Source organism: Pteropus medius, unplaced genomic scaffold (genome assembly GCF_902729225.1).
Source record: "Pteropus medius unplaced genomic scaffold, Ma_sr-lr_union100, whole genome shotgun sequence".
Taxonomy (NCBI): domain Eukaryota; kingdom Metazoa; phylum Chordata; class Mammalia; order Chiroptera; family Pteropodidae; genus Pteropus; species Pteropus medius.
Window position 1 is genome coordinate 10,114,808 of NW_024340701.1, and position 12,638 is coordinate 10,127,445.

Sequence of the window (12,638 nt, forward strand, 5' to 3'; positions counted from 1 at the left end):
AAGTGACTACTCAGCTCCGAGCCTGCAATAAAAACCTGAGCATCATAAAAAGAAGGTCTTGTATACTGCTGGTAGGTGTGTAAATTAGTACAACTATTTTAGAAAACAGCTTGTTATTATCTAGTCTAGAAAAAGTACATACTCTACAATGCAATAATTCCACTCCTAAGTGTAGTCCCTGAAGACACACTTGCACACGCAACCAGATGACTGTGTAAGAATGTTCATAGTAGTATTGATTATAATTGCTTGAAATAGAAAACAACCCGAATTCAACAGTAGAATGGACAAACACAAAGCGTTGTATTCATATAATAAAATACTATACAGTAATGGAAATGAACTAACTATAGTTATACATTAAAATATGATGTTAAGTGAAAAAAAAAGAACAAAACTGAAAAGATTACATTCCATGCATATAAAGTTCAAAAACAAGCAAGACTAAGCCATCTTGGTTAATGACACATATGGGTGGTAGAACAATAAAGAAAGGAAGAACATGTTTAATACAGAAGAGAGGAGTTGTGATTGACAAGGGCTTTTTGGGATGCCGAGAATGTTTCTATCTAGTAACTTGGATGGGGGGTGGTTACTTTACAAGTCATCTATAAAGAGAACCTATGTTGTATGCATGCCTCCCTATGTAGAATGCATCTTCCAACCCAGCCCCACAAAAATGAACAAATAAACAATAACAACTACACATCAGCCACAAATACAAGAGTTTGTTCTAGACCAGCAGTTAATTTTTGTTGTTGTTTTGTTTCACTGTGAAACTCTTTCTTTGTATAAACTTAGTGAGTAGAGCAGATGAAGGAGAGCTACTTGAGGTGCAGGAAGGATTGGGGATTGGAGGCCTGCTGATCAGCCCCTTTCCTATTCCATTTGCCGTATTGATTCCCGACTCCTTTGTATGGCCTTCAAGTTCCCTGCTCCTAAGACACCTGGCTTCAATACGTACCTCTGATCTGGTCTCTCGGCCATGTGAGCTCTGCTACATAATCTGTGGCTTTGCCTGCTCTTCTAGTCTTTGTATCGCCTATTCTCTCAGGTAAGGATTAGCCTCCTCACCTGCCTCCTCCACCTCCTCCACCTGCTCTGGATCCTAGCAATCTACCTCTAGCCAGGCCAATTCCCAGCCCCCGGACTAAATTTCCACTGCTAGATTATTTTTCTTCCTGCCTGAAACACAGCTTTGATACTTTACTCCTCCAGTGGCAATTCAAATGACCACTCCCTCAGGAAGCCTGCCCTGGGTTGGGTGCTTATCACTGTCTTGTCATTGGTTCTTTGTTTGCCGACTTCATGAGGATAGAAACACACCTTGTATTCATTTTTTGTATGCCCAGCACATAGTAGGGGCTAGGTAAATTTTTAATGAATTATTATTATTTCGTTTAGAATGCCTTGGAATATCCAGTATTTAGCCTAAAGAAAGACAAGGTCCTAGGAGTGCTAAAGGGAAAGATGATAAGCATGGAAGTCACATGCCCTGCCACTCACCTTTTATTTCTTTCAGAATACCCTCGCATTTCTCCAGCGACACACCCAGCTTGACGTAGACCGCTTTCACGGCAGCACCAATTTTAAAACCATTTTGGGCACAGCTATGAATATCCTTAAGAGAATAATCTGAAAGAAGCAAGAAAACAGGCTCATGATCTAAAGGTAATTCATCCTGTTCCTTTCCTTGTGATCAATTCCAGAGGCCTAGCCCTTCCTGGATGTCATGGGGCCATACGGGGACTCAGATTCAAATAAATGGGTGGCCAGCCTGATGACAGAATGAAGCAGCTACTGCACCAGGGAAGACACCTCATCAGAAGATCAGTAGCAGCTTCCCCTTCTAGCCTCCTCAAAGACTCTGAGGGCTTTTGCTGCCCACCAAAGAGGGGAAGTGCTCAGTCCCTCTCTAAAAATGTGGTTCCTTATCAAGTGTCTAGGGACTGATCCAGCGAGTAGAGGCTGCTGCAGTCTGTCTGCCTTCCCCTGACACACCTTTTCTAATCTTTGATGTAGTAGAAAGAGCTTGTTAGTTGATTAATGGAGGTAATGCAATAAAGTGTCTGGTACCGTACCTAGCAAAGAGAAGGGGCCCATCCCCTTTATTTCTTCTTTATTTTTGGATCATTTCTCACTTGTCCCTCCCTAATTCTCCCAAAGGCATCCTCCTCCCCTGGGCTTGCTGAAATCTCAGGTGTGGCTTCCAAGTACCTTTCTGTAGCACTTTGAAGCCAGTGTGAGGACAGGAACGTGATTTTGACTACTGTGGCTGTTGAGTTAGTAACGTTAGTGTAGAACAGTTTTCTCCAAGGCACATTCCTTGAAACGTAAATCCTATGATAAAATCTCTTCTAATTCCTGTGCTAACAAGTTTTATAAGAAAAAGCGCTTCTGTGGTAAATATGATCAAAGTTGTATCAGAAGAGGTGGAGAGGTCATTTTATGGCACTATGCTTGTGAAACTCTAAAAATGGGGTCTCTTATGTTTCCCCAACTTATCACAGAGCCCATTTGAGGGAGTATGAAGAGCACTTCTGAAACCACTGGTATGGGGAAAAGTATCCTCTTCGATCTTGGCAAGACCGAGGCCACCATAACATAAATTTACATTATGTACCATGTGTCTTCTAGCAAGAACACTGGACTTGTAGTCAAGCCCTTGCTCTGCCACTGTAAACTGTGTGACCTAGGGCAGCTCACTTAACCTGACAAGTGCCATGTTGTTTGAAAGAATACTGGACTGGGAAGCGGGAAGCACACCTTAGATTTATAGTTGGCTATAACTGGAAAGATCTGTAATATCTGTATGAGGAACAAATTGTAGAGGAGGAATGAGAATTTAATGTTAGTTTGGAGGCTATGGAAATAATCTACAGCCTTGATACTTAAAGTATGGTCTATAGATCAGCAGCATCAAAGCTTGCTAGAGCTGCAGAAACTTGAGTCTCACCTGAAACTTATTGAATCAGAATCCGTCTCTTGTAAGATTCTCAGATAATTCACATTCACATTTTAAGAAGTATTGGTCTCGGGGCAAGGGTAAGATGGTAATAGTAAAGACAGAGAGAAAATATAATTTCGGGGTAGAGATGATGAGACTTGTTAACAGGTTGAAAGGAAAGTAAAATAATCAAGGTCGACTCCTAGGTTTTTAGCTCGAGCCACCGGTCAGATGATGGAACCACTCTGAGATGTGGATGACTATGAAAGAAACTCATTAGGGAAAGAAAAGCAAAAGTTCTCTTTGTGGGCATGTTAGGGTTGCATTAGACATTCAAATGGAGACATCAAGGAGGCATTTTGACATAAGCTCTTGGCTGCAGAGAAAAGATCCGGGATGGATTTATAAATAGGGAGTTATCTGAATATTGAAGGCATTTAAAGCAGTGGTCCCCAACCTTTTTGGAACCAGGGATTGGTGCTCCTATGAAAATCTAATGCCTGATGATCAGAGGTGGAGTTGAGGTGGTGATGCTAGTGCTGGGGAGTGCTGCAAATACAGATGACGTTTCACTTGCTTGCCCACTGTTCACCTCCTGCTGTGCAGCCCGGTTCCTAACAGGCCACAGACCAGTACAGGTCCACGGCCCAGGGGTTGGGGACCCCTTATTTAAAGCCATGAGATTAGATGCTTTTGTCTAGAGAGAGTGGTTGTAGAAAAGAGGACTGAGCAGACAGAGGGCTGGGTGGAGGACCAACATTAACAAGTTTAAAAAAAAATAAAAGGGAGGAGGAATCTGCAAATGAAACTGTGAGAGTACAGTCAGGGAGGGAAAAGGAAAACTAGGAGCACATCTTATAAGTCTTCTCCCAGCAACTAATGGAAGCCTCTCCCCATCAACACACATAGCTCAAGCCGCGCCCAGTCAGGAAAGCCATGGCCCCTTGGGCCGTGTACCTCCTTTCTCCATGGCCTCTTGGTTTATAATGAGTGTGTATTCATAAATGCCCCCAAGCACGGCCTCTGTGATGTAGTGGGTCCCGAAATCACGGAAGAGATCTCTGTACTCCCCGTAGCCATACTCCAGGGGCAGTTGCTTGACTCGCTGCAGGAATTCGTAATGGAGCATGAGGCTTCGCGGTTTCAGCTTGTAATGTGCTACTTCAAGGTCAGAGCGCGCGTGCAGAAATTTGCTTCTCTACATGAAATACCAACATGGGAAAACCAGACCTTTAAAGTTAGGAATCTGGAACGGGAAGATGAACTTTACAAATACCATCCTATATTCTTGGCCTGGGGTCATCACTCTTAGGATTCCTTTAGGATACTTGAGGGAAGAGGGCCTCTCTGACAAGCTCTCAATTCTCATAAATATTCTGATGTCCTTTTCAGTTTGGAAGAACTAGTTCTTTGCTCACTTCCTTACCATAGCAAATAAGGAGTAAGAAGCGGAAGTAACCAGAAAATAGACATGGCACGGAGCAGCATGGGCACGTGAGGCCACTCTGATGGGAATCAGGGTTCGATGACCTGCAAAGGCAATTTTATGTTTTTTGAAGAAAAGCCACTCAAGAAAGAGTAAAAGCAGAGCTTTAGGAAGGCTAGACATTGTAGTATATGGTGAGAGACTATACACTACAGCCTGCACACCAAATCGGGGCCTGGTTTTATAATGTTTTATTGGAACACAGGCCCATTTGTTTATGTCCATAACAGCTGTCACACTACAATGGCAGAGTTGAGTAGTAGCAACAGGGCCCATTTGGCCCCACAAAGTCTAAAATATTTACTATCTGGCTTGTTACAGAAAAAGTTTGTCTCCTGGTGTATGGGATCGACTGAAAGATGATGACAGATGATGTATAAACATCCAGGAAGTAATGTAAGGTGAGGTGAGAGGTTCCTATACTGCTGTGGAGGCAGAAGAAAAGGTGAAAAGGTTGAAAATATCCATGAGATATAGTCTGTCCCAATCCTAAAACTTTCAGCCAGTTTGACCTATGAGGTCGTCAGTCATGCCGCCTCCGGTAGCGCCAACCACCCAGACTCCCTTGCTGGGCCCCGCCTTTGTCTCACCCCATCTTAGTCTTGCCGCAGTGACTCATGACTTTCTTCCTTCTTTCTGACCCTTACAACCTAAGCAGTCACTAGGTGCTCTGTTCATGATTTTTCTAAATATTTTAGGCTTCATCTCTTGCTTGGGTTATTATATTCCCCACTGATCTCTCTTGTTCTAGCCTGTCTTCCATGCTCCAATCAAAACTGACATCCTTAAATTCTGATAGTATTAGTATAATGCCCCTCTGGACTTAAAACAAAACCCTATATTGGCTCTTTATTGCCTCCTGAATAAAATCAACTCCCTTGCTTTGAGTATAAGAGCTTCACAATCTGTCCCCCAATAGCCTGTCTGGCTTCAACTTATACAACCTGCAAGTATTTCTCCCCATACCTTACTATTTTCCACCACCTACACCATACATCAGGCATCATCCAACTTCTCGCTGTTCTCCAAATCCTCCATTCTCTTTCATAGTACAATTTGTACATGTTCCTTCTGCCTGAAATGCCCTTCCCTCCCTTTTTGCCAGACACACACCTACTTATATTTAAGTCCTATTTAGCTGTTGCCACCTATTTGATACCACCTCTGAATTTCCTAGACACATACTCTATCTTCCAGGATTGCATTGCATATTGCTTATGTTTCCTTTATAGCATATATCATGCCATATCATAACTGATATTAAAAAATTAATAATAAGTTATCTGCATCCATGTTTACCTCTCCTGCTAAGAATTAAAGGCAAGAATTATGTTATATTTGTCTTTAGGTCCCAAGTCTCTAGTGCCTAGCACAAAATAAGCACTCGACAAGTGGCTATTTGAATCAGAGAAGTGGGGAGGGAGGGAGGAAGGGAGAGAAAGAGAGAAGGAGAGAAATAGAAGAAGAAAGGGAAGGAGTAAATGGATGGTATCTTCGTTTTCTCTCCTAACAAGGTAAGTTCCTGTTAATCAGTCCTAACCATTCATCATGGTATTTTGGTCTTGAGTGCATGCAAAGTGCCATTCTGAACCTAAAAAATCAAAAACAAAAACAAAAAAAAAGTTTCTACCACTGAAGATCTCACAGCCTAGAAGAAGAAAAATAAGCAAAGGCTATTACAGCCTAATTAATGTTTACTACTCATTTTCCGCTGGTTGGTATTTTAGCGGCACAGACCTTTCTGAGCTGCTTACCATTTCTTTTTTTCTCATATAAATCTCTGTCAACTTTTAGTCTTGGACTCCTCCATGTACTTCTTAGATTAATTTTCTATCATGTCACGCTCATGTAGAAAACTCTCAGAGAAGAAAAGGCACCTTCCTCACTCTGGAATTCAAGGTTCCTCAAATGTGCCTGTTACCTGTTCTCCAACATCACATCCCGTTACTCCCCACTCTAACTACTCCACTTCCAATAAGTTACAGGTTGGACCTTCACCTTGTGGGCAATAGGGAGCAGATGATATAATTAGATTAGCATCAGAGAAACAGTTTCCTGGCAGTATATCAATTTGAAGGGACACTTTGGAAGACAGGAGACTCCTTAGGAGGGCAGAGTAAGAGATGAAAGGGCCTGGGCTAGTTAGGGTATAATCAAAGTTAGATTTAAAAATACTGAAGAGGACTTGGTGGCCAACAAATGTGGAAGTGAAAAGAGCCAAATGTGATTCTGAAATTCTTAGCCTGAAAAAGTAGAAGAAAAAGAATGCTATTTCACACAGAAAATTTAGGAGGAAGAACTTGCTTTGGAATGACAGCAAGGCAACCAGGTCATGATGCCCAGAAGACTGGGTGGTGTGGATCAGAGCTTAACAGGAAAGTTAGAAGCAGTGATGAAGGCTCATGGCTTGTTCTCTTAGAGGAGAGAAGGGAGTAGAAGAGATCACCCAGGCTGCCTGTAGAGTAAGAAGAGAAGATGCCATGAACAAATAAAGAACAGGTCTAGATATCAGAACCCAAGAAGTAGAACTAACTGTAAGAAGCAAGAAGAAAGCGGGAAAAAGTGTGTGATGGTGAGGTCCGTTCCACCAAATGCCCTCAAGAAGTCAGAGACGAGGTCTTGGATGACATTCCAGAGGAGAATGTCAGCTGAATGTTTAAGATGGTAGTCAACTTGCTAGGTATACTAAATCTCCAGGGATGATTTGGTTTAGCAAAGATATATTCTTAAATTAATGAAAACTAATGGAAAAAGCTAATTAGAAAATGAGAGTAAATAATTAGAGAAGGCCACCACTGCTTGGCCTTTCTTAAAAGTAAGACCATGCTATTTTGTATGAGTGTGAAAAGATTTTCAAGATAATAGAAATATAATTGGTTTCTAGGGCTAGTAGTTATGTGAAATACAGACACATCAGTGAACATAAAAATTCAAATAAATACATAGAAATTGAAGAGAAACAAAAGGGTACTTACAGTATGAGAGAATCGTTTGGTTCTGCTAACAAAACGTTTGCCATTATCACTTGCCGTGTTAATGCCAACTTCAAATATTCCAGGTATTTTAAAACCAAAGCTGAAACTAAACTTGCTCCTTTCTGCCTTTGTGACATTATATTCAAAATCTGAGTATGATTCATATTCTGTCAGTGCAAATTCATATTTGCTTTGGGTCTAAAGGAAGAAAAAAGAAAATGTTTCTTAGTTCAGTACAGCTCAATATAAATATCAACAAATATCCATAGTACTCTTACTATGTGTCAGGCACTGGACTAGTTGCTCTGGATACAGAAAACTCGCAGCCAACTGTGTCCCCATTCCCAGAACTCTTGATCTAGTAGGAAAGACAGATGTGTTCAGTACTGTGGGGTGATATTCAGAAGTGAGTGCTTGATTTGGATTTCAACTGGCAGAAAGGTAGAAGAACATTTTGGGCGGTGGACTTGGCTTAGGCAAAGACATGGAGGTGGGAAAGCACAGGATAGACTCAGAAACTGCAAGAGGTTCTAGTGTGGTTGTATCAGAAGATGCAAGAGTGAGGGGAAGAGAGAGGTGTTGTGAGAGAATGTGCAGGAATCAACTACTTGTTCTGAAATTAGACTTAATCCAAAGATGAGTCAACAGAAAAAATAGCTGAACTTCAAGAAGCTCATTACAGGGCAACGTAGTGGTTGGATTGGTGGAGACGAATTTGGGGTCAGAGAAACAGGCTAATGAAAAGGCTATAAGAGAAGTGCAGGTGACAGGTGATAAGGATCTGGTCCAAAGGCAGTATGGCGGGGATGAAGTGACAGGGGCAGGAAAGTGTCTTTGAGAAGACTCAGAAGAGCTATTTACTTGAAAATCAGTGTTTATCGTCCTGTGCACAGTGGAACTGCCAAGGGTCCTGCCTTGGTGGCCCTGGAGTGACCAGTCTCGAACTGTCTCCATCCCCATCCCATCAGCTTCTGGAGGCTTATAGTTCCCATAACACCTTAGCTGCCAGGAAAGGAAAGCAGATGTGCCCCGAGTATGGCCTGGAGGAAGGCCGCCTGACGGGGATGCATCACTGCCATTTTCTAGTTGGGTAACCTTGGACGTTTCACTTAACCTCTCTATGCCTCAGTTTCTTCATGTGTAAAATGGAGATGATAATTGTTACTTCCATTGGGCTTGTTCCGAGGGTTGAGTTTATACAGGTAAAACACTGTACAGTGCCTGGCCCAACACACAATAAAATGCTGGCTATGAAGAGAAGACCCATTAAGAGCTATATCCTGCCTGGGTTAGGAGCTATTTTTAACCTTGATGATAAATGGCTGTTCTAAGATCCTCCCTTGTAAGTAGAGGCTGTGGGGATGGCCCTGACACTGTGGGGGAGAGTATGTTTTTCCTTAGGCTCATTTTCTTTTTTCTTTTCTTTCTTTTTTTTAGCGGGGGAGGGGAGCAGGGATGCAATGAGTACGTGTGGGAAGAGGGAAGTAAGAAGGAAGGAGGAGGGGGTAGTAGCCTAACCTCTCAGATTGCACAATTTTAGAAGTGGAAACTACCATCAAGGTTATCTAGTCTGGCCCCCTCATTTTATAGACAAGAAACCAAGGCCCAGCATGGAAAAGGAGCTTAGCCTAAAGTAAAACTGGGACCTGTGGTAGAGCCAGGCCATGAATCTCCAGCGTCTTCCCTCAGATCTTAAATGTGTGTGTCCTGCAGTAACATGATTTATTCTGAATCCTGCTCTCTGTGAGATCTCTTTTAAAGTTGTACATTAACCATAACGGGCTTACATTGGTAGACCATTTTAGAACTTCAAATGCTTAGAACAATGCCCAATTCTTATAGGCAAGGACTTGTTAACAACGAGGGTTAACCCTTCCCCAGGACACACCATTCAACCAGGTACTGGGTGTAGTAAACATTTATACACATTATCTCACTAGTTCTCTCCCTGAAGGCTAGAACCTTTATAACTCCCAATTTAATGACAGGAAAATGGATGCTCAGAGCATTTAGGATTACACAGATGGTAAGTTACAAGAGCCACCGTGTCTGTGAGCCTCCAAATTCTAAGCTACACTTCTGGTAGCTTTTAATATTATTGTTAGTATAATTTCTGCTACTACAACTACTGCTGTTGCTACATATACCATGTCAGCCTCATCATTATGTCTTGAGGAAGGAATCACCCATTTTACACATGAAAATTTGAAGCTCAAAGAGAAAAGTGATGCCCCCAAGCTCGCCCAGCTAACGGCTGCAGGCCAGGCCTCAAATCCCTGCCAGCTGGCTCCTCAGTGAGTACTTCTTCCATTGCCCTGAAGCGGCTCCCTGGCTGTCACCTACCTGTGGGGTGTAGCTCTCCACATTGTATGGCTTCCTAAACCTCGTGTTCAGTATGAAATGGGGAGAGCATCCACCGCCGTAATACCTGTGATCGAGAACCGGGCCTTCCAAACTGTTTGTGAACAAATTAATCCTACAGAGAAGGCATGGGGAGGAAGCAGAGGTATGGGTAAGCAGCGGGTTGTGTAATTTCAACTAGTAGACCTAACTGAATGGTAGTGGGGCCTACAGAATTCCTTGGCATAACAACACTCAAGGCCCTTGATATCTGGTTGAAACCAGCTTTCCAGCTTCATCTCTGGTCACTCCCAACCATTACCATATACCCTAGTCCCCAGCCACTTGGATAGGCCTGCTCTTCCTCCAATCTGCTTTGCTCCTTCTCTTATGTGTAAAGGCTGTTCCCTATGCTTAGAATGCCCTACCAGCCATTCAATGTTTTCTCTCTTACTTGTTTTTCAAGATTGAACTCTGCCATTGTCTGTTGTGGGAAGCCTTCACTGACACTTGCTGTACAAAGCTGGGTAAGAGACCCTCGTAAGACCCTGTGCTTGCCCCATTCATGCATTTATTGTTCTGTGCTATTATGGTTGCCTTAAAGGATGGTCTAGCATAATAGGTAAGACATGGACTCTGGAGCCAGCTGTCTGGGTTTCAAATCCCTGTTCTGCCATTTATGAGTTACATGACCTTGGGCACATCAGTTAACCTCTCTGTGTGTCAGTCTCTTTACCTGTAAAATGGGAACAAGAATACCTACTTCGTGGGGTCATGAGGAGTACATGTGTCATACTTGTTAGTTGCTTAGAACACTGCTTGTTATTATTTATGTGTCTGTTGCCTGTACTAGATTGCGTGCTCCTTGAAGATGGCGGTTTTCTTCTGAATTTCTGTATAACCCATATCACAAGGCACAAAAATAATTACCATTTACCGAGGGTCTAACTGGAAACAGACATAGTAGGGGGTGACTCAATGTAACACCTTATTTAGTGTCCCCGAAGCTCTGGCAAGAAAGAATGAAAATCCTATCTCTAATCAGACATTATTGCTCACTGTCTCCTAAGGCAGGCCTCCATGTGAACCAGTTCTGACTAGTCCCAAAAGTTCTTTTTTGTTGTTGTTGAAAAGAATTCTGTCTTTTCTCAGCTTCTGCCCATTGGCCTCTGTTCTGTTCCTAACAGAATTACTTAGGCTATCTTTCCCATGACAGAGTTCATATACCATAGTATGTATATTTATTGCTTTTATTTAACAAATATAATGCTGGTGCTTCCTTTGTGGAGGCATTGTAATAATCGATTTACACATATTGACCCATTTAATCCTTACGAGGCTATATCCTTATGAGATAGCTATTATTGTTATACCCATTTTACAGATGAGGAAGGGAGGCACAGAGAGGGAAACTGATCTGCCCAAGGTCTCACTGCCAGCAGCCACTGTGGGGAGGGGCCGGAGGGCGGGGCAGGATTCGGAATCTGAGGGTCTAGTTCAAGAACAGAGTCCACACTCTTCCCACCACACAAACGGCCTCTCAGCTTATTCCAATCACATTAGCTTATTCAATCCTCACAGAACTTGAGAGAAGGGTATTATTCACTTTTCTCTATAGATAACAAAACCAGAGCCCCACACAGTAAGGGCCTCATCTGAGGTCCTGTGGTCGGTGAGCTGACCCACTACCACCTCCTACAGCTCTGAATGTCCACTCTGTCTCCTGGGGCAGCCGTATGACCCCTGTGAGCTGTCTAAACTTTTCCAGGCCTTCGTTTCCTTACTGAGGAAGTGGGACTTAATTATAATAACTATCTTATAAGGGGGTCCCAAGAGGAGCTCTCTCCACGTGAGGAGTCTCTCTCTCTGAAGACAAACTTTGAGGATCGAGATTTGTTTTTTGTTTAGGAAGGCGGTGAATTCCATTCAGGGTCAATGTCGTCCTCCCTACATTGCATCACATACAGTGGTTTTTAATTCGTGTGAGGAGAGGGTCTTAGTCTTCCTCTTGGAGGCTGAGAAGCTGTAGAATATAGCAGGCAAGTAGGGCAAACACCAGGCTGGTTTGGTTCCTTCTGACCTTGCTCCTCTGACCTTGCCAGAGGATTGGATTAACTCAGAGATCCCCAGAAGCTTGAAACACAGATTGATTGCAGAGCCATCCTGGAAATCCATTTCTTCACTGACTACTTAGAAGACTCTCTTGGGTTACAGAAACAGATAAAACCTTTTCCACAACTTGTCAATAGGATTCAAAGGGAAGGCTTACAAAGCTCCTAACACAGTCACATAGCAGGAGTTAAACATTTATCCCCAGCTCTCACATGATGCCTTTGAGGTTTCCAATCACAGCTCTGTCCCTAACTCAGCCCACCTTGTGGCCCGTGTCTGTCCATGAGACATGCTCCTGGAGTTCCCCAGAACTGTCCTCAGAGAAGAGCCATGAGCATCCACTTACACTACAGTCTTTTGTCAGAAAGGAAAAAAGGAGCAACTCTGTTCACATCAGCTCCCTTCCTTTCTCTTCTCAGATGAGGAATTACATTTAATCGTGTGCCTTCTCATCCACACAATAGAAACACAGTAACTTACCCACTGGCTAGTCTGTCAATTGCCCAGTATCGGTCCATTTCTTGCTGACACTTTTTATAAATCTTTTTACAGTTTCCCTCATCTGACTGGTCTCCACAGTCGTTGTCCCCATTGCAAAGAAGTCTGCGGTTTACACACCTCCCTGAGATGGAAAAAGGATGTTATGCATGGCCACGTGGCTATCAAGAGGGGAACTAACATGGTATGAGCAACAGGCGATACATCAGACACTTTCTGGGCCTTTAATGCTCGGTTTTGAATAGTCCTTAAGTATCAGAGTGGGTTGGAAATGGCATTT

General features: G+C 42.9%; 1 protein-coding gene across 1 annotated transcript in view; it reads right to left on the bottom strand.

Annotated features, from left to right (window-relative positions):
• The window catches only part of C8B (complement C8 beta chain), a 37,614-nt gene that overhangs the window by 13,612 nt on the left and 11,364 nt on the right, over window positions 1-12,638 (bottom strand). The window contains exons 4-8 of the mRNA XM_039887394.1: window positions 12,341-12,482; window positions 9,752-9,884; window positions 7,409-7,606; window positions 3,905-4,145; window positions 1,507-1,635 (exon numbers count right to left, since the gene is read on the bottom strand). Coding sequence (XP_039743328.1) covers window positions 1,507-1,635; window positions 3,905-4,145; window positions 7,409-7,606; window positions 9,752-9,884; window positions 12,341-12,482 — 843 coding nt within the window. The remainder of the gene's footprint in view (window positions 1-1,506; window positions 1,636-3,904; window positions 4,146-7,408; window positions 7,607-9,751; window positions 9,885-12,340; window positions 12,483-12,638) is intronic.